Consider the following 27,762-nt stretch of genomic DNA (forward strand, 5'->3'; position numbering starts at 1 on the left):
ATTAAGAAAGAAGAAATTTTGTGTTTTTCTTATATGTGCTTTTTCTTTTTACTATGCTTAATGTGTGTATTGTTGTACTTTGTAGTATTATTTTGTGTTTTTTTTCTTTTTGTCCTTGTCTTTGTATTTTTTCTATATTTTGTAAAATCTAATTTTTTTTTAAAAAAAATAAACAATCCATATTATTATTATTGTTGTTGTTGTTGTTGTTGTTGTTTCAAATGGAGGCCAAGGCAGTCAGCCCTCAAAACTGATGAAATAGCTTAGTCGGCAGATGCACGAGATTCTTTGATCTCAGGGCGGAAATATTCCCGCTGCGCTGCAGAATCTCAGCCCGGGGGGGGGGAGCGCGGCAGAGGCGGAGGCACGAATGACCTAGTGCGCACGCGCGGCGTCACGTGACCGTCCCCACCTTTCCAACATGGCGGCGCCCAGTTCCTCCGTCCGGGCGCTTCACCTCCTGCAGGTAACGGGGCTCAGGAAGCGCAGGGAGGGAGGAACGGCGCTCCGGGTCGCGGCCCCTTCTTGGAGGGAGCGAAAGGCGGGGTCCGAGGGGCGGCTGTCGCGTGTCCTGCCCCCCATGGCTGCGTTTTCCGGCACCGGGAGCCGCTGTGGCGAAAGTGCGATCGAGGTTGGGGGCGGTGTTCTGGGTTCGAATCCCGCCACGCGGCCGCGGTGCTTGCGTGGCGAAAGTGGGCGAGTCGCCGCCTTAGAGTCAGGGTGGGGTAGTTGTTGTTGTTTAGTCGTGTCCGACTCTTTGTGACCCCCTGGACCAGAGCATGCCAGGCACTCCTGTCTTCCACTGCCTCCCGCAGTTTGGTCAAACTCATGCTGGTAGCTTCGAGAACACTGTCCCACCATCTCGTCCTCTGGCGTGCCCTTCTCCTTGTGCCCTCCATCTTCCCCAACATCAGGGTCTTTTCCAGGGAGTCTTCTCTTCTCATGAGGTGGCCAAAGTATTGGAGTCTCAGCTTCAGGATCTGTCCTTCCAGTGAGCACTCAGGGCTGATTTCCTTAAGAATGGAGAGGTTTGATCTTCTTGCAGTCCATGGGACTCTCAAGAGTCTTCTTCAGCACCAGAATTCAAAAGCATAAATTCTTCAGCGATCAGCCTTCCTTATGGTCCAGCTCTCACTTCCATACATCACTACTGGGGAAACCATAGCTTTTACTATACGGACCTTTGTTGGCAAGGTGATGTCTCTATTTTGTAAGATGCTGTCTAGGTTTGCCATCGCCTTTCTCCCAAGGAGCAGGCGTCTTTTAATTTCGTGACTGCTGTCACCATCTGCTGTGATCATGGAGCCCAAGAAGGTAAAATCCCTCCATTTCTTCCCTTTCTACTTGCCAGGAGGTGATGGGCCCAGTGGCCATGATCTTCATTTTTTTGATGTTGAGCTTCAGACCATATTTTGCGCTCTCCTCTTTCACCCTCCTTAAAAGGTTCTTTAATTATTCCTCACTTTCTGCCATCAAGGTTGTGTCACGTGGAAAATGAAAAAGAGTGTGTGTACCTCTGTCTCTGTGTGTATAATATTTTTATACCACATTTTCCTTCCAGGGAGCTCGAGGTGGCGTACATGGCTCTCCTATTCCTTTTAATACTCACAACAAGCCTGTGAGGCTAGGTAGCTAAGAGATGGTGACTGGCCCAAAGTCATTAAGTGAACTTCATAGCTGAGTGGGATTCAAACCCTGGTCCCCCAGGTTCCATGCTTGCAAGTCGTAAAGTGGTATACATGGTACAGAGAAAAATAAAATGTTCTCTCTCTCTCCCCCGCCCCCTTAATCTACTGTGTAGAATCACAGAATTGTAGCATTGTAATGGACCCTGAGGGGACGCGGGTGGCGCTGTGGGCTAAAGCCTCAGTGCCTAGGGCTTGCCGATCGAAAGGTCGGCGGTTCGAATCCCCGCGGCGGGGTGCGCTCCCGCTGCTCGGTCCCAGCGCCTGCCCACCTAGCAGTTCGAAAGCACCCCCGGGGGCAAGTAGATAAATAGGTACCGCTTACCAGCGGGAAGGTAAACGGCGTTCCGTGTGCGGCTCTGGCTCGCCAGAGCAGCGTTGTCACGCTGGCCACGTGACCCGGAAGTGTCTGCGGACAGCGCTGGCCCCCGGCCAATAGATGTGAGATGGGCGCACAAACCCCAGAGTCTGTCAAGACTGGCCCGTTCGGGCAGGGGTACCTTTACCTTTACCTTTAATGGACCCTGAAGTACGGAAGCTGTACTGCCCAGGACAGGATGGGGTTGTGCAGGGTTGTTAAGGCAGCAGAGAGCATTGTTGGCTGCCCACTCTCCACCTTAGAGCAGATTTATGCCACAAGGTGCCATAGGAAGGCACTGGACATAGTAAAAGATCCATTGCATCCTGGTCACTGTCTCTTCGAGCTCCTGCCGTCGGGACGGAGATACAGGACGATGAAGACAAGAATGAGCCGTCTTAAGAACAGCTTCTTCTCCAGAGCGATCTCGGCCCTGAATGGGAAGCCCGGACTTTGAAAGTCATCTAATCTCCCTTGATGTATTATACTGTATTGTTTAATTAGTGTTTTTATGGAGCAGTCAAGTGATTTCGTTGTCCCCGATGGGGGCAATGACAATAAAGATATTATTATTATTATTATTATTATTATTATTATTATTATGAAGGTCATCTGGTCCCACCCTCTGCAAGGGAGGAGGAATATTTTAGCCCAAGGTGAGGCTCAAACCCATGACCCCGACATTAAGAGCCTCATGCTCTGCTGACAGGGTTTTATTATTATTTTGTGTGAGGGGCTTCTGGTCTCCTGTTAGGGACCCCCTTCCTCCCCACCCTCGGCCATGTGTAGTTGGAGCGGAGTTTCATAGACATCTATGTTAATAGAGAACTGCCCAACGGTGGATAACCTCATTTTGTAAGCAGGGTCTCAATAATAATAATAATAATAATAATAATAATAATAATAATAATAATTTATTTATACCCCGCCCATCTGGCTGGGTTTCCCCAGCCACTCTGGGTGGCTCCCCAGCCACTTTTATCATCTGAGCAGCCCAGTACCTCCATACAACATTGCCAAGGCTTGTGATGCTAACACAGGGGTTTGAGTTCATCCCCAGAGGTGCACGCCAATGTCTCTTGAAACAGACAGATGCTAGCAATTTATTCCTGACAGTTTTTGGTAGATTGGCGATGGTGGTGGTAGTGGAAGTAAACAGTAACAACAGTTCCTTCTGACTGTTCAGAGTGTCTCCTGTATATAAGGGTGCAGTTGTGCAGGGGTTGTACTTACTAAGCAAATTACAGGGGTTTGGACTAAATGACCGTCGTGGTCCTTTCCAGTTCTATGATTCTATGAAAGAACATTAAGAGCATTGCATGAAAGAGCCCATCGTAAGGGATTTGCAAAACTAACTTTGGTGCCTGTAAGTCTAAATGCCTAAGCATCCTTTCTCTTCTTCTTGTCCATTCAACAGCTAGTGGCTGCCTGAGTACAGACTGCTAGCATTCCCTTTTCCCTCCAAGTCCTCTGTCTCTCATCTGCTCACAGAATACAGGCTGCAAGGTTGCCACCTGGCTTTTTAAAAACTGCACAAACAACATCAGCCAAATTTGTGTTTTTATCTTGTACTTTTATCCTCTGAACTGCCTTGAGACCTTTGAATAAAAAATTGGTATACAAATTTAATTAATTAACAACAACAACAACAACAACATGGTGCTGTTTTTAATTAGTCTCAATGCCAGGGATGACTGGAGAGTATTAGGATGGCTCATTAGTGCCTCTTTTCTATCAGAGAAGTGTCTTTGGAGTGGAGATCAGAAGCCCAGCTGCACTCCAGCTACCAAGCTTTACCTATTGTTTTGTTGCTGGTGGTAGCAGACAGGAAGCTTCAAAATTGGGCATTTCAGGGGCAAGGTGTTGGTGGCATTGGTTCCAAAGCTTTGCAGATACCCTGAGGGGCCTCTTACACCATACGGAAACTTATATAGAAAAAAATGACTATTTTGTCCAATATTGGCAAAAACAAGGGGCTTAATTATCCCTAACTGCAATCTTTGGGATTGCAGGTATGAGCACCAAACAAGGTTTCTGCTCTACGTTGACTGTGTCCTGAACAGGAACACTCCTCTTTGTGGTTAGAATACGCTGTGATATTTTGCTGTGATTCTTCATTTGTTCCTTGTGATACGAAGCGAGTAGTTGGGTGCCTGTCGATTTGGGAGTGAAGCATCCTCTAAAAGATAAGGTAGTGGTTGCAACACAGTCAGGGGACTCCCCGGGTACACAGAATTAGTTTGAAAAGAGAAAGAAACCCTAGCAATGGCCTAACAAGGGCTTATGAGTTTCCAGGACCTACAGAACATTGAGGGCAGCTGACCTGTGGCCTGTTGGGTGGGGAAGAGAAAGAATTAGAAAGAATAGCTTTTGGTAAGTACAGTGGTACCTCGGGTTAAGTACTTAATTCGTTCTGGAGGTCCGTACTTAACCTGAAACTGTTCTTAACCTGAAGCACCACTTTAGCTAATGGGGCCTCCTGCTGCCGCTGCACCGCCGGAGCACAATTTCTGTTCTCATCCTGAAGCAAATTTCTTAACCTGAAGCACTATTTCTGAGTTAGCGGAGTCTGTAACCTGAAGCGTATGTAACCTGAAGCGTATGTAACCTGAAGCGTATGTAACCCGAGGTACCACTGTATAGTGATTCTGAAGTGAGAATTACAAGTAAAGGGATCTGTGCACCAAGGATTTAAAAAACCTCTCCCTGCATGCTGTTTGTGGTAGTTTTAGCAGTATGTATTCAGCAGTATTCTTATTTGCCAGAAACACCCGCTACATGTGCTATAAAGTACTAAGTTTTACGAATATCAGCCAGTCACGAACATGAGTCATCTGGTACTTCGTAGCACATTGGGGGAAGAGTTTGTTTGGTGGGGTGTAGAAAAATAAATAGCAGTATCCTCCCACTCTAAACTCCTGAAACCTCCTACCCCTATGAGTCTTAAATTACAAGGTTCCTTTTTTGCAGCGGTCAATTTCTGAACAAGAGCACTCCTATTAAGGGGCTTGGAACACATTGGACACAACTTTAGTTGCAGGACCCCAATCCACCTCTCTCTTTTAATACTGAGCTTCAAGTCATGTTATGCTTGTCATTTTGGAAGCAAAATGGGGCAAGCCAAAAATCAGGTGGTAGTTTATGCATTTTCAGAAGACAACTCAGTTGAAGCAAAAGTGGCTCCATAGATCCGTGAAATGTTGAATGTGTCAAACAGGGAAGGCAGTTGCTCTGCTTCAGCCCCTGACGGTATCTTAGCAGTAACTATTAGGTTGCCATTATGTTAAAAATGTTCCTCGCAGAACTTATAGGACAAGGTTTCAGCAGTGGAGGAAAGGAGTAGTGGTCAGGTTCGAGATTGGCAGATTCAAACATAAGCCTTTAGTAGTCTTGCATCCTGTTGTTGTTGTTGTTGTTGTTTAGTCGTGTCCGACTCTGTGACCCCCTGGACCAGAGCACGCCAGGCACTCCTGTCTTCCACTGCCTCCCGCTGGTAGCTTCGAGAACACTATCCAACCATCTCGTCCTCTGTCGTCCCCTTCTCCTTGTGCCCTCCATCTTTCCCAGCATCAGGTTCTTTTCCAGGGAGTCTTCTCTTCTCATGAGGTGGCCAAAGTACTGGAGCCTCAGCTTCACGATCTGTCCTTCCAGTGAGCGTCTTGCATCCTAATCCCACATAAATGTGCATAGAAATGAGTCATTTATTTTTATAGGACTTAATTCCATGTAAGTGTGCCTAATCTTTCACTCCTAGTCCTAAACACTTATTGCTAGTTTTCTCATCTACAAATATCAAGGAAACATCTGGGTTTATAGTGACGCAGTACCAAAGTGTTTGATATTCCCCACTCTAAATCCCTTTTTCTTAGCATACCAAGTGGCTTGAAAGCAAAATGTTTATCAATGAAAATTAAATTTCTGGTGTTTTCTCACACCCATGTGTAAAGCCAAAAGGCTGTTGAAGTCCTCTGTCTTCCATTGTGCAGCAGCTGCCAGGATCTAAAATAAAAATATATAAAATATTGATAAAGTTTGGTGTCCCGTTGTTTGCATAACTTCCTAGATTTCTCTGGCAAGCAGATGTTTCTGTGCTTGCATGCCTGCTGGAAAATGCTCAGATTTGGGCTTCGTCAAACATGTTGTTGGGGAAGGGAGTTTCAAAGTCACTGAAAATGAAAGCCCTTGCTAATCAAACCTTGGTGGTACAGAGGCTACCATCAAGCAGTTGGCCTATTTGCTATAATGGTAAGTCCCAAAGTGTTCTAGAAAGTATAGTTTAAAACAATCAGAATTGTTCATGAATGGCAATAGGAACACAGTGTGTCCTGTTCCAGAGAATCACCCTGTTGAAAAGTGGTTGCTGCATTCTGCACTACCTTTAAGTCACTGATTCTGTAGTTTGAAAATGTTTAATAATGGGTACAGAAAAAGTGAATAAAGCTTCTGAGACATTTCTCAGAATAACTTGCCAGGGAGTATATTTCCTCCTTAAAACTTAGTTGGTTCACACTTCCAAACAGTATTTCTAGTTTCAGATGTAGATGAAGTTTAAACCATTGTTAAAGATGTGCATGTAGAAGATTTTGCTGTAATTTCCAAATTATTTTGAGTGGTTTGTAGGCATGTGTAAGAAACAGATAGACATAAGTACAGCGTTTCTGAATTTAACCAAATGTCCATTTACAGTGTAATCCTTCGCATGTTCACTCTGAAGAAAATCCCATTTAGTTCAGCACCACTTACTTTGAAGTGCCTTTTAAAATCATTTTATCCACTGCAGGCAGCTGATGGCTTCTGGAAATCTTACATGAAGGGAGTTAAGAAATTGGAGCGTTCTCCACATGCAGATACAGGCTTTATATATTTATACAGGGATAGGATTCTCTAGGCTCTATTAGGAGATTTATGTATTTTTGTGAATTCCCCTTTAGTGTGTTGGAACCCACAAAATGGGTCACACTTCTTAAGCTGGGTCTTATCAGTGGTATCACCACTATTTTAATTTGTTTGCTTGTTTAGAAGAGAAGGGCAGAAGAGAAAAGAGGAGAAAAAAAGGAGGAATGTGCAGAGGAGGGGGAGAATATTACCTAAGCATATGGTAAAATTTTGAAATGGTGCCAGGGAAATATTGGAGGTTGCTGATCTAGTATCACTTTTCCTTGTTCTTTGCTCTCAGTCTTCACAATCTGTATAAAGTGTTTTTTACATGGGTTTAAACTACTGCACTGTAATATGTGAATTGCCCAGAGCTTCTGTTGAGATTGTGTATAAAATAGGGTTTAAAATAAGCAAGAATACAAATGTTTTATAAATATTACAAATATTATTTCTATTATTATTTCCCTGACTTAATAGTGCTAATGGGTATTTGATGCAGTTAACTGACAAGTTTAAATAGATTTAACAATGCAGTCCTAAAGAAATCTACTCAAAAGTAAGTCCCATTGACTTACCGTGCAATCCTAACCTTCTATGTCAGTCCTACTGAATTCGATGGGTAAGTGGAGTTAAGATTGCAGCCTTATTCTCAGGTATAATATATGCTGAGCTTGTGTGCGTGATTTACTTGAGCTGCAGGCTGCATTCAAACCTAGTTCTACTCAGAGAAGGCCCATTGAAATGCATGGACACAACTAACTTGCATTCGTTAATTTCAGCGGGTCTGCTCTGAGTAGCACTGGCTTACAACCCCTATGTTTGCTAGCACATCCAGACTTCACGTTCTTCAGTTCAAGGTAAGAGTTTGCACACAGGTTTCTTTCTCTCTCCCCCCCCCCCCAACGCGCTCTTTCTTTCGGTCTCATGGCAGTTTCTCTTTGTCTGACTGATTTGGAAATTCATAACTAGCAAACCAACTAAAAACATGTGGAACTCTGTGGCTCAAATTATAGCTAAGTAACAATAAGGGGGAAGTCTAAGCATGATCCTTCTCCATTTCCTGAGTTGCTGCCGCCTCATTAATCAGGGCTCAAGTGGTATAAGCGGAGCAGCTTGCTTTGTCGCTGGCGCAGCGGCTTCTTCGTCCCCTTCCCCACCCCCTGTGTGCCTTCACAGTGGGGAAAACTAGAGAGGGAAACCATCAATCTTTCTTGTCGCACATGTCAGCAGCGATCCGCTCCTCTCTTCCTGCGTTCTTTCTCTCTCCTGCTCGCTTGCATACATATGAGCGTGCACACACAAACACACCTGTATTTAAAATTAGCTTTGCGACCTTATCGTTTCCTTACCTGCTCTCTTTAAACAGATGGGTAGATCTGTAAACTGGAATCTTCTACTCCAAAGTGCAAACACGTCCAAAGAAAAAGGCTTCAGAGCCAGCTAACGCTGACTTAACTTCACAGTTAGCAGCAAGTGCACCATAGCTGTATTTCATAACACGATTTCAAAAAGAAAAGGGGGGGAAAGATTGGAACAATTTGTTTAATCTGCTCGTTAATGGCCCTATTGCTATAGCTGCCTAGTAATACTAAGGTTCTCAAAATCTGTATGTTAGATCTTTTGATTATTCCCAACTAAATTCCACACCATTTTTTTATATTGCTTGTAAAGATGAATAAATAAGAAATGTGCAAAGGCAATAGTATAGTTGACACCTGTTCCACCCCCCTGTTTCTGTGCTTGTATCTACTGTGATTCAAAAATGTCAGCAGGCAAAGCTTTCTTCGTGTGGAAAACATAGAGGGGAAAGTGTCAGGTGCCAAATTTCTGTGTTAAATTCTTAATAGCTCAGAAGCTGATCCAGTTAAAAAAGCAGAGTTGGAAGCCCAGTACAAGGACTGGGAAACCATCCAGTAAAAACAACTGGCGCACCACACCTGAGGACTGTCGTACAATGGAAGTGAGGCTTACTGGTGTCTTCTAGAAACCACTTTTCCTCACTCTACAGAATTATGTTGTGGAGCTCATGACATATACAAGTGGAACCTGCAACAAAATACCGTGGTACCTCTGGTTAAGAACTTAATTCGTTCTGGAGGTCCGCTCTTAACCTGAAACTGTTCTTAATGTGAAGTACCGCTTTAGCTAATGGGGCTTCCTGCTGCTGCGGTGCCACTGTGGCGCAATTTCTGTTCTCATCCTGAAGCAAAGTTCTTGACCCGAGGTACTATTTCTGGGTTAGCGGAGTCTGTAACCTGAAGCGTCTGTAACCTGAGGTACCACTGTATTGTTGTGCAGAGTGGTCAGGGTTCCAGCCAGCCAGCCAGCCAGACCACCGTTAATGATACTCCATTACATTTCTCTTCCATTTGTTTTCCAGCTCCCTTTCCACATCTTCCAGTCAGCCTTCCATTCCTACCAGGCATTCTCAACCCTCCTCAGTAGGCTGTTTCACATCTCTCCCCTCTCTTCTAGGGTTCTTTTATTCTGCATATATGTAATTCTGCAAAGCTTTGAGGTTTTCCCAAGCCTGTTGATCTTGTAAGTGGCTGGTGCCCTTTTGCCTATATCACGATCTGCACTCAGATAATGAATTTGTTGCTCTTATATAGGATCTTATGCCCTTGTTTCCAGCAAAGGTTGAGGTCTTTTAAGACTGGTCACAAAACTGTACTATGCAGAATTCTGTGATGCTAAGGGATTTTTTCTCTGGACAGAAATGTAATTCCTGAGTGGCTGTATTCTGAGTTGGCATCTCCTGTGGCTTATATTTCTGCCCATTGGGAACTCTTGAGAAACATACTCTTTCTCTCTCTTTTTAATCCTTTACTAACTCCAGATCTTTTGAGCATGTGGCTCTGATGTCCTGACCTCAACATTTCAGTCAAGCACATTCCAGCCCTATGATTTCATGACACCAGACTGAACTCCCTGCTATGTTGCCTTATGACTCTTGCAGGGTGAATAAACAGTGAGCGAAGCCTGTAGCAGGGCAGTGTGGCTTTTAGCACCATGATTTCAGAATTCTTATTTTTAATGAATATTATTTTAAGTTGAAATGAAACGCTTTGTGCAACTCGTATTTTATTATTAATGAGGTATCAAATCCAGAAAAATATTGTGCAATAATAACTGAAGCGTTATAAGCATTTTAAAAACCATCAGCACAAGGAAAAACTTCATTATTGCATCGTTTTGCCAAAACTATCAATAATCTACCACTTATATTCCCCTCATTACACAATTGTAATGGGGCGATTTGTTAATCTGTTTATATTTCTTTCCTGCATGATTCATTTCATCTCCCCCGTGCTATAGCATGTGTCAAACACTTCAATATTTAAAATGTTCCACCCGTATTTGTAATTTAAAGTTAAGTTTTGAATCCAGTTCCATCAATTTTGTCACTAGCTACTCTGACCATTGGGAGTTAATGTGGTATTGCTCTTTTTGAAATGCACAACCTGTTTATTGAATTCCACTACTTGAACCTCTGAGGCTGGAGTTTATGCCCACTCACCTGAAAGTATGAGAGAAATCTGAGTAGACACGTGTAGGATTGCACTGTTAATCAGACAGTGTGTCATTCAAGCTCTTGGTTCCCGTTTGATGAATGGTTACTCTATAAAAAAAAACCCACCGCTTTATCACTGCCATTTATTTTTCTAAGAGGCTTTCATTATCTGCTGACATAATATTTTGTTAACATTTTGTGGATATAACAAAGTAATTTCTTAGCTTATGCTTTCTTTTATCCTTATAAAGTTTTATCTACAGTCAGATAACAGTACAGTTGTACTGTGTTGGAGCATATGTAATTTCCTTCATCCGTATCCAATTTGAGCTCAGTATTTTTATAAAGGATACAGCGGGTTTGTGGGAAGATGAGGCACCTTGGAGACAGATGTATTGTAAATATCATGCGTGTTCCTACTTGGGCTTATGAGCTTTCTCTGCTACAGCTCTTAATGACTGAATGAGTGAATTGTTTCTCCGATGCAGAGAATCGGGGCCAAGATAGTGATGGTTATTTGGAGGACGTTATAGCGAAAATAAAATTCTCAGTTAGAATCCCTAATAGTGACTTCACCTCTTCCCAGCTTTAAACATCCGCACATGGAAAATATTTTTAATAAAAATTATTTCCAGTTGATTACAGGGTATTGTTGTTGAGGAGTGTTTGAAGTGGAATAGACCAGACTCTGGCAAGCTTAGGATGGAAGAAAGCAAATGTTCTAATTTTAACTAAACTGTGCATATGTGATTCTTTCAATCTCTCTTCCCCCTCAACAACAACAAAAAAATAGTTGTTTCCAGGCATTTAATCATTTCAGTTGTTTCTCTATGAACTCACTCGAAGTGATATATTTTTGTTATTGCTGAAGTATCCCTAATGGGTCACGGTATTCGAGGTGTAGTGTTTGATTGTGCACTTAATGTGATCACTCCTTTTCCGCTTCACATCATACTACACCTTTAATTAGCAAATTGCAAGTGTTCTGCATGTTAAGGAAACCTTGCTGTTTTCTTCAAGATAGTAGGTTTCCCTTTAAAAAACACACAAAAAAAAACACCCAGCATTTTTCTGTTAGGAAAGAAGGCATGTGTCTACCACACAAAGATGCCTTTTACTGAGTCGGGCTATTGATTCATCAAGTTCAGCGATGTCTCTTCTGACCGTTGCTGACTATCCAGGGTCTCTGTCAGAGGGTCTCTCCCTGCCTCTTCTCTCTCTGATTCTGTGACCCTTTTAACTGGAGATATCTGGGACTGAACCCAGCATCTTCTGAATGCAAAGTGTGTGTGCTTCGCTGCTGAACCACAGCCACTCCAGCAACTGCCCACTACTCCGCATGGCAGATTACTTCTGAAACTGGGAGGGTTTCAAAAGCTGCTGGTGGCATGGCATAAGTAAATACGAATTTGATGGTGTGTCCTGAGGCACCTCTTAAGGGTAGGATTATGAGCAGAAGCAAGGGTACCCTTTCTTCGTAGCATCAAGTAAAATAACGTCTTTTTCCATGTATAAGACTAGGTTTCCCCCCAAAAAAATAATGTCCAAAATTAGGAGGCGTCTTATACATAGATAGTGCCAAGGGTGGATTTTCTTAAATCTGAGTCCCTCAAAATAGGGGGCATCTTATAGACGGAAAAAATACGGTATGCCCTCTGTCCTGATATAATTTGTGCTTTTTTCCACTCCTATTCCACAACATTGGCTGCCACATATGGGGAATGCAACACAGCAGGGTGATGATGTTAGACAAATGTGGAGAATTTTTTTTTTACTATCCATTACGGAGGAGGTGAATATGACACTGGGGTGCAGTTTTGTGTATCAGCCCTTTTGTTTTTGGAGAAACAGTCTTGGAAGAAGAAGTCTTGCATTTGAACATGAGCTTTGGTTAACAATTGAAAGCGGAAAGTAAAGTTAAATGGGCCACCCAGAAAGTTGCTTTCCTTTTTAGAGATCAATCTGTCAGAGCTCACTTATGATTGATGATTTAAGCGGATTCTTAAAAAAGACGAATACCAAGTTATATCTCGGGGTTTGGTTTTGCTTTTTATATATATAAATAAAAAACCCACCTTACTGAATAATGTAACTGTTTGGACAGCTATACTTTAGAGTTTCGTTCTTGAGTCAACAAGAATATTTGTCTCCCGTGGGAATAAGGGAGATGGTGAATATCCGAAAAACATTCTGGCATACAGAGAAAGGGAGGACTAGCAAAAAGAAATTGAATAACCAGAGCTGGAAATAACGATACTGCCATTACAGTTTTTTGAGGACATGACAACATTCTTTCTTGAGCGTCAACTGTTTTCTATGAAGGTTTTAGCCGAACAATCTCTTCAGCTGTTTTTGAAGTGTATAACCTGATACGGTGAATTCTTACTCAGAGGAAATTTCCACCATCTTCAGCAAGGCTTACACACACAAGTAACCATGCTTAGATTTGCAGTCTTCAAATAGCAGTACGTAACTGGTATTGTAGCAAACTTCCAGTCTTCCACTGAGAAACAGCAGTGGTTTATATTCGTTATAGTTAAGGCTTGCAATTTTGTTTCTTTTCCCACCAGTCCAGCAGTTGGTTTAACAAAAACACAAATCTTCATCACGTAAAGCTGACTGGGAGGTTGTTGTTTTTTTAAAAAAATGTTTTTTAAAAAACCATAATGTGCAAGTTATTACAGTGCTGTCATGATGTTTTACAAAATAACAAAAGTAAAAAAAAAAAAAAGGATGTTGATGAAGGATCTCACAGTCTAAAATTAGAGGGAGGGGTTACGCAGGTAAACAAGATACAGAAATAAGCACGTACAGATGCACTTAATAAGGCTTTGTTTCAGTTGGTGATGAAGGTTGTGGGTTCCAGTAAAAGACTATTTGGGGGAAGAAGTGTGCAGGATTAAGAGGTGGCCCATCCACACTATAAATCTGTATCACTTGTAAATCACTTATTTTTATTTTTTGCTTGCACAAACCATTGACATTTTTATTAACCACTTGCTCATCACTAAAAGGTAGATTGCCAAGATCCCCAGCAATTTTCAACTGTTTGTCTATTATTATTATTATTATTATTATTATTATTATTAATATTAATATTATTAGGGATGCGGGTGGCGCTGTGGGTTAAACCACAGAGCCTAGGACTTGCCAATCAGAAGGTTGGCAGTTCGAATCCCCATGGCGGGGCGAGCTCCTGTTGCTCAGTCCCTGCTCCTGCCAACCCAGCAGTTCGAAAGCACGTCAAAGTGCAAGTAGATAAATAGGTACCACTCTGGTGGGAAGGTAAACGGCGTTTCCGTGTGCTTCTCTGGTTGGCCACATGACCCGGAAGCTGTACGCCGGCTCCCTTGGCCAATAAAGCAAGATGAACGCTGCAACCCCAGAGTCAGTCACGACCCCTTTACCTTTACCTATTATTATGAATAATTAAAAATGACTGCATTAGAATAATATATCACAACTCTGTCAAATTGTGGAAGATTGAGCTCCTAGGGCACAATCCAATTTAAAAGCTGCGTAATCAGAGTCCTTTTGAAATGGACAGCCCATGAGCCCCCAAAGTGCTGTGACAGAGTAATTGTAGAGTTTACCGTATGCTCAAATATCCCTACTGCCTGTATTTGTCCTATGTGTTTGCACAGAAAGTTGCAGTTATGTACCTGGGAACTTTCATATTGTTTGGTTCCCTGTGGTTGTTTGCTACGCTAATGATTAATTCCATTATGGCTTGGCTCCAGAATAAAGGTCTCAAAAGGATTTTCTCTGGGATTCAACCAACCGGGATCCCTCATCTGGGAAACTACCTTGGCGCTATCACAAGCTGGGTGAAGCTACAGGAAGAAAGCAGCTCCGTATTGTACAGCATTGTGGACCTCCACTCCCTCACCATACCAAGGGAACCAACAGTTTTACGCACAAGCATCTTAGACGTCACTGCTGTTCTCCTTGCCTGTGGCATCAGTCCGCAGAAGTGTGTCATTTTCCAACAATCCCAGGTTAGTATCTCCCTCTGCTTCTGCATCTGATTTCAGTGGACAGAGCATAGCTCCACTTAGAGACACACACACACACACGGTTATTATCTATATATGTGCTTTAGAAGTCAAAGCCAGGTTTGGATAATTTTTGAGGATACCTACTGTGGTCAATAGATAAATGAGATGTGAGGTTAAATCACAGAACTTAATAGTTTTGCAGAATTTCCTCCCCCCACCCCATCTTGTGCCCTTTATACAAAAGGGGAAAATCTGGGGTATATTATTTGATTATTGATGTAAACCTCCAAAATGTATTTTGTATAGTTAACTTTTTACCTCTGTCCTCAGTCTATTTTATTTTATTTTATTGCTATGGCTAGTGGCTGATGCAAATAGAGATTCTTCTGATCTGATCTGGGCTAGATGCAGGTTATAATTTTGAGAACCTCCCTGCCTTAACCGGCGAGAGGAGCCTGCCAGCTCTATTTTGAAATGAGACCTTCTGTGAGAGAACTCCATTGGCTCAGTTGCTGATGAATTAACAGGATGTGTAAGGGCGCTCTGACTGTTTTGTTTCGTTTCGTTGAAAAGTCGGCATCCAGAGCTTAGGGACAGATGTTAATGGAAAGAGTGGAACAAAGTCAGCAGTACCATTGAGTGTTGATCAGATGTCTGAACAGCATGTGAGTCTGTCTGCATGAGTAGTATGTGAATGAGAAAGTGAGAGAGCGAGGGAAGAGGGTATGAATGAAGAGAGGTTATTAAACACAAGAAAGCACATTGGCAAATTTGCATAACTCCCCATTTGCTAGTTTTTGTTTATTTAATTCCTTGGACACTCTTAGTTCTTAGTGTGGATTTACAACAACCATAACCATTTCTAACAGCTGCAAAATTAATAACGGAATGGTATGTGATTGCTTTTAAAAGGTTTTAGGTGTTCTAAATGTTTTGAATGGGTTTGAACTGTTTTTAAATGTTTTAAATATGCGTTTTTAAAACTTGATCTCCTTTAACCATTTAATGTTTACCGCCCTGGACCCCTTTGGGAGGAAGAAAAGGGTACAAACGTAATAAATGCAATAAATAATAATCATGGTTCAAAGAACTGACCCAACACCCCTGAATAAAACCAATAAAGGATACAACTAAAATACATCAGAACAAAAACCCTGCAACATTTGATTTCATATTAAATGTATTGCGTTATAAGAGAGGGAAGGAAAGTTAACTTATATGGGACACAAAGGACTCTACTAAATGGAGAACATCTAGCCTAATTCAGCCAAAAGATGTTATACACTAGAGAATAAACAGATCAGCCAATAAGCCAATCAGCCAATAAACATATTGCCATAATGTTTCAAAACTTTTATTTTATTTTAGAACTTAACAATGTATTCATAATATTTACCTGTTTACAAATGTATAAGGAGAGTCCTTTGGGATCCACTGCATTGGCACTCAGCAGCAAAGTTTTCCTCTTTCTGAGTCCAAATTAAAATTGCAAAATTGGCACACTTTCTAGGTAAAGGGTGTCACCTTCCAAAGAGAGATTCCAGGCATCAGGAAAATGTTAGTCGTCTTGTTTGCTCCTGTTGGCGAACATCAACCATCAGTCAATTGGCTTGATAAATGAGATCACTCAGCAGCCGCAATAAGACCTTCTATTTAACTATTACTGTCATCTCCCATCTACATTGTTTTTCAGAGGCAGGGAATTGCTGGCCCTGGGGGCCTCCCGATCGGGACTGCAGCTCTCCCCCCCCCCATAGCAAATTAGTTCTAATAGAAGGCTGTTTTCAAATGTAATTGCTGCATGGGGCAAGGACGCTCTTTGTGGAGATTATCTGGAGAGGGAGGACTATAGCAGATAAACAGTGTGGTGGCCTCCCAGCAGCTGAGTCACTGCTGCTTACCAGCATGGAAAGGGGCAAGGCAGCGGGGAGCTGGGAGTGGTGCAACAGCTGCAGCAGAAACAACCTGCTGCTACTGCTGGTGTGTTTGCACCATGCTGACCTCCCTGCCAAATTGCCCCTCCCACACGCCTTCCCAATAAGCAGCACGACTCAGCTGTTGGGAGGTCAGGTGAGCATCACTGTGCTTTCCACTACTGTGGTAGCGTTAACCCTCGCAAGCTGCATTCTCCACAGAAATCTCCCTCACACAGCAATTCTTCTTGCAGGCATGGGGAGTGAGAATCTGCATGTATGTGTGTTGTGTGGGAATGTAAGGATGTTTGTGAGTAAGGGAATGAATGGTCTCCGTTGTGTGTGTTAGGTGGGAGAATGCATGTGAGAATGTGTGAGATAACTGTTAGGATATTTCCGTTCCACCTTAAAAGGGAGCAGGCTTTGTGAGTCACAGAGTCTGCGTATTTCCTGTTCACAGGAAGTTTATATTTTGTACATTGCTTTCGTTTTCCTCTCTGTGCCTGAGACATCGAAGCAGGCAGTCATGTTTTCTCTTTGTTCTGACCAACGCTGAATAAATTTGTAAATATGCTCTCCTGCGTGCCTCTTTCGCTGTACGAACTCTGCTGATAGAGCATGCACGAGCCCTGGAATGTGGCAAGCTATTTCTGAAGCTCGTGTTGCTAATTGACTGATACTGTATCTACGGGAGATCGATGGATTGTCCAGAATCGACGTGGGGTCATGATGGCCTTTGTCTCCCTGGCAGTATCCCAACAATAACATGGTGGGAGTGGCCCTGCCCACTTTTGCATTTGTCCCACCCATCACTAGCACAGACCACTCCACCCCCCGAGAAGTAGGCACAAGGGAATGTGTCTCTCAGGCTGGATAAGTGTTGCCCATCCCTGACACACAGAGCTGTGGGCCGAATGTTGAGCTTCAGTCTAGATTGAGAACTCACATGAAGCTTGGTGACTGACCTCAGGCCAGAGTTGTGGGGAGGTAAAATGTATACTGCCCTGAGCGTCTTGCAGGAAGGGTGAGACACACATGTTAAAATCTTTCAAGGCACAGTGCATTGATTTGCTTATTTAGAAAGGAGGCCAGGAAAAAAAACCACGAGGGTGGATTACAATAAACAATGAAATACAGCAACCGAACAGAAAGAAGCAGCAGAGGACAGGAAGCATTACTCTCAAACCTCTGAATCTAAGGCTGACATGAAGATATTGATTAAAATACGAGACACCCTGTCAGGGGAGAAGTTTTGGTTATACAGTCGTACCTTGAAAGTCGAACGGGAGCCAAAACGTTTGAGAACTAAGCTGTTCGAAAACCAAGGTACAACTGTATATGCCTTTGGTTATATGCCAAATCACCATCACCTTTTCTCTTCTGTCAGGCTTTTGCAGGCAATTCTCTTTCCACAATAGTTAGCTGAGTTCTGATTTTAACTCCTTAATATGGTTTTTAGTGTATGGTGCTAGGTGTAATTGTTATGAACTGCTCTGATATTTTTTTAATGAATAGCAGTGTACTGTATAAATATTTTTTCACAAATGAGTAAACTTTTGTTTCATCGAGAAATAAAACAATGGCAGTTTCATGTAATAGTGTTGGGTGTAAATGGAAAGGGAGACAGAGAGTTCTTTCAAGAGACTCCTCCCCAATATGTTGACAGATTAAAATTGAGGACTTCTGGAATAGCTGGATGGAGGGCTGCAGAGGAGGAGAGCAACTGCGACTGCCTTGAGTAGAAGGGAACACCTGAATCCCAGCAAAAAATATAGAAACTTTGCCCAGTAAGAGCTCTAGGGATGCAACATATTGGATGATCACATCTTTGGGGAAATCAGCTAATGGACATAGCTTGCTTCCTATGGGAAACAATAAATAGAGGGATTTGTAATGCTGGTGTTCTTCCAAATATTTTTAGCTATGCTGCAGGAAACATTTTCTGAGAAAGATAATATCTATACGGAAAACAGGCTTTTCCATCAGGAGACACGCAAGGTTCTGAGTTGCTGCCTATTACGTCACTGCCACTGCCTTGGCCTAAGTTTCTAGCAAAGGTTTTGTTTAGTTGGTATTCCGCTAGCAGCACCTTTTGCAGTGTAGTCCCGGGCAAGTCTACTCAGAAGTAAGTCCTGCTGAGTATAATGGGATTTAGTCAAGAAGGACACTGACAAACTGGAACGTGTCCAGAGGAGGGCAACCAAAATGGTCAAAGGCCTGGAAACGATGCCTTATGAGGAACGGCTAAGGGAGCTGGGCATGTTTAGCCTGGAGAAGAGGAGGTTAAGGGGTGATATGATAGCCATGTTCAAATATATAAAAGGATGTCATATAGAGGAGGGAGAAAGGTTGTTTTCTGCTGCTCCAGAGAAACATACACGGAGCAATGGATCCAAACTACAAGAAAGAAGATTCCACCTAAACATTAGGAAGAACTTCCTGACAGTAAGAGCTGTTTGACAGTGGAATTTGCTGCCAAGGAGTGTGGTGGAGTCTCCTACTTTGGAGGTCTTTAAGCAGAGGCTTGACAACCATATGTCAGGAGTGCTCTGATGGTGTTTCCTGCTTGGCAGGGGGTTGGACTCAATGGCCCTTGTGGTCTATTCCAACTCTATGATTCTATGATTCTATTCTATGATTCTAGTCTCTGTGCATAGAATTGCAGTCGTTGTCTAGGATTTGTCATTGTGGAAACTGGCAAAGTGTGTGATTCAAACAAAAGAAAATCAACCACTTTTCATTCCATATGCAACCTGGACAATACTTTAGCATTTAATTCCCAGGGGTGTTGGTTTTGCCATCCTTCTGACCACTATGAAAACATCTGGCTGTTGCTGGTTGAGGATTAGCGAATTCTTGGCTGTAGATACCTTCTACGTTATGGTAAAGGATGGGCTAAAGAGAGGAAGATCCTCTAGGCAGAGGAAAGTGGAAATCATTAGTGCTGATTGCAACATGCAGTGAACAGTTGCCAAGTTGGAAATAGAGTCCTGGTTTCAAGAAAGCCCATTAGACCACTAATCTACAAGAGTCATGGGTTAATGTGCATTAAGTACTTGTCCTGTCATGTAGAAGTAAAAAGGTTTCCCCTGAAAGATATGCCTTTGCTGCTTCCATCACCATCACATGCCAATAGCACAATGCAAGCGACCCCCCTCTTCTCTCTTTTATAACCAGCCCTTCTGTTTCTGGGCCTTATACTAGCTGCATTTTGTTCTGGTGTTCAAATCAGCAAACCAGAATCGGAAACCATGCTTTTAAACGGATTTCTGATTCTGGTTTGGGGGGCATATAATTCACCATGTCATGATTAACTGCAAACTCTGGCTGTGCTAGCAAGGGAAAAGGGAGGTGGGAAGGAATGTCTGGTTTGTAGGGTTCCCTAAAAGTAAGTCTTTGTCAACCATGTTGATTTCTGGTCCCATTAAAAATAACTCAGCAATACTTTATTTTTCAGTGAACAATTTCAATTTTAAATAACTTTTTCCTCTGGAGTGAAGAAAAACATAGAACATTTTGAGATTGTATACAGAAAATTGTTCTTGACAGAGGTAGAGATTTTCTCTCGTTCACTTAGTTTTCTTTGGTGGTGATAGCATGCGTGTTGTGTTTGTATTATAAACTTGCACAGTATTTGCCTTCTCTAAGATGGTCATTTTCAGAAGGTGCTATCAGTCAGTTCTGGACATTTTGAGTATTGATTTTAGAGAGCCAGTGTGGTGTAGCGGTTAAGAGCGGTGGACTCGTAATCTGGGGAACTGGGTTCGCTTCCCCGCTCCTCCACATGCAGCTGCTGGATGACCTTGGGCCAGTCACACTTCTCTGAAGTCTCTCAGCCCCACTCACCTCACAGAGTGTTTGTTGTGGGGGAGGAAGGGAAAGGAGAATATTAGCCGCTTTGAGACTCCTCAGGGTAGTAATAAAGCGGAATATCAAATCCAAACTACTATTCTTCTTCTTCTTCTTCTTCTTCTTCTTCTTCTTCTTCTTCTTCTTCTTCATCTTCTTCTTCTTTTGGCGTTTGAACAGCCATAGCTTTATGCCTCAACTTCCAGCTTAGCAGCTCTTCCTCACTCTTTTAACTTGTGAAATCCTGTGCAACCTTGGTGCAAAGGCAGAGAGTGTGGCGCCCTCTAAACATTGTGTACTACAGCTCCCACCAGCGCCAGCATGCAGGGCTAATGGCCAGAGATGGTGTGAGTTCCAGTCCACCACATTTCAAGGGAACCATTTGCATTCACAGATGAAGCTAAGCAGATGTGGGTCTGGTCAGTATCTGGATGAGGGACCACCTTGGAGCTCCATGTATGTTGCCTTAAATTCTGCGATAGAAGAAAGCCTGGATAGGAATGCCCTAAATAAATAAATTGCTTGGGGTGGGGTGTAATCAGTAGGTCTGATTAGGAATTGTTATGTCTTCTGCCTGGAGAGTTCTCATTTAATATAAGAAACCACCAAGAATGGAAGTCATTAAAATCCTTATTAAATCAAGTGTCTTATCAGTGGGGAAAGTAAGTCTATTATTATCCCTTAACACGGCTGTGTTTATTTGGCTGATGGATTAAAATTAGAGGGGCTTTAATGTAAACTGATGCTGTCATGCCAGAGTGGTGATTGTTGCATGACCCTATAAATTGTGTCTTTTGTTGCTCTTCCTTTGATGGTCTGTGCCAGGGACCTGCAACCTGCCAGCCACTGTGGGCATAATCTGGCTCGCCAAGCCTTTTCGAAAGGTCTGCCAACCCCTAACAGCTTGCTAAAGGGGCATTGGTGGTTCTGCTTCCTGAAAAAGCAGTTAGAAGGACTCAGAGCTCTCAGTTCTTCTCTGGCATTCCCCGAGTGCTCGGCCATCACCCAACCAGTCCATGACATTATCATAAAAAGACAGCTCTATATGTTCATAAACATGCTGTCTTCGTTTGAAAGTGGGGACTGCTACTGGGGCTGTGCTTTTGTGAGAACCCTTTGCACCTAATTAATTGCCTTTCCGATTTGTTTCAGGTGCCTGAGCATGCAGAGCTCGCCTGGATTCTGGGATGTCTCACAAGCATGCCACGCCTGCAGCACTTTCCACAGTGGAAGGTGAGGTTTCTGTGAGCCTCTCTTAGCTTGGTGGGCTATCCCTGTTCAGCTGTTACACAGGTGAAGCCTTTAGGCCTGCCCTTGCCATTGCCTGGCTTCTGCCATCTTTTGTGCTCATTGTAGCTGTCCTCAAATACAGTGGTACCTCGCAAGACGAATGCCTCGCAAGACAAAAAACTCGCTAGACGAAAGGTTTTTCCGTTTTCGATTTGCCTCGCAAGACGAATTTCACCTATGGGCTTGCTGCGCAAGACGAAAACGTCTCGCGACTTTGTTTCCTTTGTCTAAAAACAAAGACATGTTTTGTTTATAAAGTTAATTTATTTTCCCTTCAATTTTTGAACTGCTCTTTACAGTATGTGTGACTTTAAAGAGCAGTTAATAAACTGTTGTACCAAATTTGGCTTTGTTTGGACTTTTTTTGACCATAGGAACGCATTAATTAATTTTCAATGCATTCCTATGGGATTTCGTGATTCGCAAGACGAAAAATTCGCTAGACGACAAAACTTGCGGAACGAATTAATTTCGTCTTGCGGGGCACCACTGTAAAAAATAAAAGTATTAAGCCTTTATGTGTCTTCTTTTTCTTCACATAAATAGGTGAAGAATGCCAGCCAGATGAATGAAGGAACAGTTGGTCTGTTCACCTATCCTGTTCTTCAAGCCGCAGATATTCTCCTCTACAAGTAAGCGTCAGAATGCACAGCTCCATAACTTGTAAATGAAGGCCACTGTGATATAACCAAGGGGACTGAATAGTTCAGGAGTGGGTGGCTTTTGAGCAACCTAGTTGTGGTGAGATTGTCCTTTCATTCTGTAGTGAATCAGTGGCCCTTTCTCACTGACAGGTTATGTGGTGGACATTATGATTGTAGCTAATCTGTCATTGACAATCCATGAATAACCTGCTAAATCTAGCGGTTTACTTCAACTATGGTGTTGTGTTTTTTTCTGGCTCAGTTTGAGTGAGCAGATGTGAACCATCTCTCTCTCTCCCACACAACATTTCTATTTTTCTGTTTCTGTTGGAAGGTCAACCCATGTTCCTGTTGGAGAAGATCAAGTCCTGCACTTGGAGCTGACCCAGGATACAGCCCGACGCTTCAACAAAAAATATGGAGAATTCTTTCCAGTGCCCACAGCCATTCTAAGTGAGTACAGTACAAAACCTATCACAAATGACTGCCTGTTGAGTAAAGTGAATTGGCTTGGGGAGCTTTTGCAGAAGAAAGAGAAGAGCGGGGTTAGCCAGGTGCCAAGGTAAAGGAATACAAAGGGAAACAGGGGATGTCAAATGCAGCTTTTGAAAAAGTATGGCATGTGTTTCATCTTTGCTGTTCCAGTACTAAGTGTTGCCCCGACCTTTTTTCCTATCCTTTTCAGCAGTCCTCTAGAATACAGTCGTACCTCGGAAGTCAAACGGAATCTGTTCGACTTCCAAAATGTTTGGAAACCAAGGTGCGGCTTCTGATTGGCTTCAGGAAGCTCCTGCAGCTAATCGGAAGCCGTGTCGGACGTTTAGGTTCCAAAGAATGTTCACAAACCGGAACGCTCACTTCTGGGTTTGCGGCGTTAGGGAGCCAAAACATTAGACTCACAAGGCATCCGTCAACCAAGGTACGACTGTATTATGCATTTCACTGTGCCCGTAGCATCTTCCAGACACTCTTAAGAAAATGGGCTTTCATATGTAAAAACAGGGATGCCTAATAAGACAGTTTTCTGTAGGGAAGGAGGAGGCTGGTTGGCTTGATACTTTGTTCTAGGGAAGGCTCACTTCTGTGGGGCTCGAACCCACAAAACTGAGCTGTTTGTATCATAGTATTATCCCTATAAGGCAGATTGGAGGTGAAAGGCTGAGGCTTAGAGAGAGCGGCTTGTCTGAGACCACCTAGTGAACCATAGCAGAGTTGAGATTAGAACCCGGGACTTCCCGATATGTCGCCTAGCCTCATAGTCACTCTATTGCAGAGCTCTCTTCTGTAATTGCATTTTCTCTTGATTTTAGCGGAATCAAAGAAGATCAAGTCACTCAGAGATCCCACATCCAAGATGTCCAAATCAGACCCTCAGAAGTTAGCCACGGTGAACATAACAGACAGCCCCGAGGAGATAATGCTGAAATTTCGTAAGGCTGTCACAGACTGCACCTCTGAGGTGACCTATGACCCTGCTCACCGCCCTGGGGTCTCCAACCTGGTCGCTATTCACTCTGCTATAACAGGACTCAGCACGGAGGAGGTGGTACGTCAGAGTACTGGCCTTGATACAGCTCACTACAAGGCAGTGGTAGCAGAGGCAGTCACTGAGAAACTTGCACCAATTAGGAGTGAATTTGTCAGGCTAAAAGAAGACAGATCTTACCTGGAGAAGGTTTTATGGACCGGAGCACAGAAAGCCAAAGAGCTTGCAGCCCCCGTATACTCAGAAATCAAAAGACTGGTGGGATTGCATTAACCTCAAGGAAAAGCAGCTCGTGCCTTTCATAATCTGAGTTCAGCCTTGGTTACCTTGACTCCTCTGTCTTTCTAGAGGTCCTCTGTGTTTTTGGATCCACGAGTAACTGAATCATTACCTCAGGGACATTAAATGGACCAGGCTTGGAAATCGCAAAGAGCCAAATAAGCAGACATCCGAGCTAAATAATGCTTTTCTCCTTGCCTCTGCCCAAAAAAAGATTTGAGCTGATGAAAAAAACCAAATCCTTTCTGCATGAGAAATGCAGCTTTTCTGTGACCTGTTTGTTTTCTGGAAGGGACCTGTGCAAATTTCAGCCTTTGGTACATGCCCAGCCAAAGCCTGTATAGACTCCTCAGTAATTCCTCTGTGAACCTGAACACTGTTGATCAGAGTGTCTGTGGGACCAGTGTCATCCCTACCACTGGCTCTGGCTGGTCCCTCTGGCAATCTTAAGATATTTTCTCACATTACATTTTCTACTCAAGTATAGATAAAGGTAAATGGACCCCTGACCATTAGGTCCAGTCGTGGCTGACTCTGGGGTTGCAGCGCTCATCTCGCATGACTGAGCCGCTTCTGGTGAACCAGAGCAGTGCACGGAAACACCATTTACCTTCCCGCCGGAGCAGTACCTATTTATCTACTTGCACTTTGATGTGCTTTTGAACTGCTAGGTTGGCAGGAGCAGGGACCGAGCAACGGGAGCTCACCCCGTCGTGGGGATTTGAACCGCTGACCTTCGTATAGATAGGTGGGTACAAAATGCATTCCATCTCTGCGTTACAAGATGCATCGATGGAGGAAATGCCATTCATCCCTATGTACACAAAATACACTCCTCCCATCCCAAAATACACTAGGAAAGGATCGGCTCCAGGCTTTGGCATGTTTGATAAGGGAAGGTTGAGGTTTCACGTGTGTCCCCCCAAACGGAAATAGTGGGCACATTTTTTGTACTTCTGTATCAGTACCAAATGTACATAATAATGGATTTTTGCACTCCGTAAACGGCTCACCAACTGAATTCCTGCAACTTTCCAGATTGTGTTTGTGACTTTAGTTGAAAAGCAGTTTATCCAGTGCAAGGGATAGATGATCTAGCCTGGCAGCAGAGTCACTGGCTTGTTGCTGTGTTTTCACACGTAACAAAGTTGTACCCAAGCAAGACAGAACATGTGGACAAAAGACCACGGTCCCAGAAAAGTGTAGTGTTTACTGAGTTCACATGTGGGACCATCAACCTTCTCTACCCTTTGCACTCAGATCCTCTCATTTAGCAGTGCCGGGTGACAATCTGGAGGATGTGTGAGCGCCCTCGAAGACCCAGAGAAGATGAGAAATGAAGTTGCCACAGCTTCTCCCTCTGTTGGTTCGTCTATCTGTCTGCTCCCATCCTACTCTAATGTAGGTGGGTAAAATGTAGAGTCCTGCTCATGACTGTAGGGCAAATGGAAGCAGTAGGGGAAGGGACAGGTAGGAGAAGCTGTGGCCTCTCAGAAGAACCCAAAACAGCAGCCACCCTTTCTCCACCAGAGGCACCTCCTCACTCAGGTGCTGGCCTGAGCAGGATTAATCTCACCCCTCTAAATGGAGGCACCTTCAAGCCTTGCTCCAGAGTCTCCAGCAGCCTGGTTTTTGCGCAGCCTTGAGATGTGGTTTTGCTTCTCCTATGAGCCGCTACCGCTGTGGTCTAAACCACAGAGCCTAGGGCTTTGCCAATCAGAAGGTCGGTGGTTTGAATCCCTGCAACGGGGTGAGCTCCTGTTGCTCAGTCCCTGCTCCTGCCAACCTAGCATTTCGAAAGCACGTCAAAGTGCAAGTAGATAAATAGGTACCACTCCGACGGGAAGGTAAATGGCGTTTCTGTGTGCTGCTCTGGTTCGCCAGAAGCGGCTTAGTCATGCTGGCCACATGACCCGGAAGCTGTCTGCGGACAAACGCCGGCTCCCTCAGCCTATAGAGCAAGATGAGCACCACAACCCCAGAGTTGACCGCGACTGGCCCTAATGGTCAGGGGTACCTTTACCTTTACCTTATGAGCCGCTACATGCTAGGAGCCTGTAGGAAGAGTGGGCTGCTGGGTGCCTTAAGGCCCCTTTTCTCAACCTGGTGCCCTCCAAATATTTGGGTGAATCAGTCTCATGAGTTCCAGACAACAAGGCCAGTGTTGAAGGACGATGGTTATTGTACGCAGGTTGCAGAAGGAATAGGCCTAATGCCTTGTGTGCAATGCTCAATGTGATGCTTCCCCACTGGGCAAGAGGAGGATAAAAGTGGTGGCTTTTGAGAGGCTGCTCTACTCTGCTCGTGCCAGATGCCATATTGCAACCAAAGGCTCTTCTGTACACATAAAATCACTATGGAGGTTGTGGAAGCATCTGCCTGGCTCTCTTTGAAGCAATAAGAAAGATGGACAAGCCAAGCTAGCTTGGTGGGAGAATAACGCATTGATGTAGAATGAATTTATTTAGAATCAGGAAGAGCAAATGCTGTATTCTCTTTAAAACTTTAGAAGAGGGTAGAGTAAAACTATTGAAAGAAATAATGAATTGTATGCAAGACTGAAAGAAACATTTATTGTTGATTTTTTTAAAAAATAGCGTGTAGTAATCCACAACACAAACTCCAGGGTAGCGGGGCTTCCACTTGTCTGAATTGCTCAGTTCGCCTCTCCTGGCTTTGCTGCAAAACTTGACAGCTGCCGAACACACACTGCAGTGTGCTGTCACCATAGCCTTCCCTTGCCCACCACAGTGCCATCCCACCACATTGGCACAGAGTACGTTGCAGTGCCAAAAGAGCGGGGGAATCTATGCTCAGAGAATCCTTCTGCACCAAGAAAAAAGAAAGAAATTCTGCAACCCTCTTTAAATCATATAACAATTAAAAATTGTCTCTTGGAGGACCCAGTTATCTATTTTGCACAACTTTACTTCCGTTAGTCATGGCAGGGGTAATAATAATAATAATAATAATAATAATAATAATAATAATAATAATAATAATAATTTATTATTTATACCCCGCCCATCTGGCTGGGTTTCCCCAGCCACTCTGGGCAGCTTCCAACCGAATATTAAAAACAATACAGCATCAGAAATTAAAAACTTCCCTAAACAGGGCCACCTTCAGTTGTCTTTTAAAAGTAAAATAGTTGTTTATCTCTTTGACATCTGGTGGGAAGGCATTCCACAGGGCAGGCGCCACCACTGAGAAGGCCCTCTGCCTCGCTTCCTGTAACCTCACTTCTTGCCGTGAAGGAACCTCCAGAAGACCCTCAGAGCTGGACCTCAGTGTCCGGGCTGAACGATGGGATTGGAGACACTCCTTCAGGTATACAGGACCGAGGCTGTTTAGGGCTTTAAAGGTCAGCACCAACACTTTGAATTGTGCTCAGAAACATACTGGGAACCAATGAAGATCTTTCAGGACTGGTGTTATATGGTCCCGGCGGCCACTCCCAGTCACCAGTCTACGTGCTGCATTCTGGATTAATTGCAGTTTCCAAGTCACCTTCAAAGGTAGCCCCAGGTAGATCACATTGCAGTAGTCCAAGCGGGAGATAACTGGAGCATGTAACTAGAGCATGTAGTAAGAACACTTCAGCTCCGTCACAGATGTCGGGATTCTATTCATTTCTGTCTTACCCCACCATCCTGTCTTTCTGGCTTCTGAGATATCAGCAGGCTCAGCACTTGCCTAACTGTCAGGCATACGTTTGAGCTAGAAAGTTATCTCCCCACGCCTCTTTTTTTTTTTTAATGATAGCTGAGGTTTTCTGGAATTCTGCATCCACTGTCAGGTTCTGTTTCCATGAAATCACAGCACACTCCCTATAGCAAGAAGGCTGCTTCTCTTGGTATTCATTGTG

At 43.5% G+C, this 27,762-nt stretch overlaps 1 protein-coding gene across 2 annotated transcripts; it reads left to right on the forward strand.

Annotated features, from left to right (window-relative positions):
- Positions 1-404: 404 nt before the first annotated feature.
- Positions 405-26,450, forward strand: WARS2 (tryptophanyl tRNA synthetase 2, mitochondrial). Of its 2 annotated transcripts, none has more exons than XM_082206136.1 (6): positions 405-466; positions 14,176-14,433; positions 21,348-21,428; positions 22,032-22,117; positions 22,464-22,582; positions 23,440-26,450. In XM_082206136.1, exons 1-6 carry the CDS (start codon positions 422-424, stop codon positions 23,886-23,888), a joined length of 1,038 nt encoding a protein of 345 aa, XP_082062262.1. In that variant the 5' UTR covers positions 405-421; the 3' UTR covers positions 23,889-26,450. The 2 variants fall into 2 exon arrangements, with proteins under 2 accessions (XP_082062262.1, XP_082062263.1); XM_082206137.1 differs by lacking the exon at positions 405-466 and adding an exon at positions 7,722-7,778.
- Positions 26,451-27,762: the final 1,312 nt, after the last annotated feature.

The sequence above is a fragment of the Podarcis vaucheri genome (genome assembly GCF_965113315.1).
Source record: "Podarcis vaucheri genome assembly, chromosome: 17".
Lineage (NCBI taxonomy): Eukaryota > Metazoa > Chordata > Lepidosauria > Squamata > Lacertidae > Podarcis > Podarcis vaucheri.

What these genes read in the sequence shown, in the direction of transcription:
- WARS2 (XM_082206136.1), top strand. Translation starts at nt 422, where the DNA reads ATGGCGGCGCCCAGTTCCTCCGTCCGGGCGCTTCACCTCCTGCAG. An exon ending in AGCACTTTCCACAGTGGAAG is followed by an intron (nt 21,429 to 22,031) that starts GTGAGGTTTCTG and finishes TCACATAAATAG; the next exon opens with GTGAAGAATGCCAGCCAGAT. An exon ending in AGTGCCCACAGCCATTCTAA is followed by an intron (nt 22,583 to 23,439) that starts GTGAGTACAGTA and finishes TCTTGATTTTAG; the next exon opens with CGGAATCAAAGAAGATCAAG.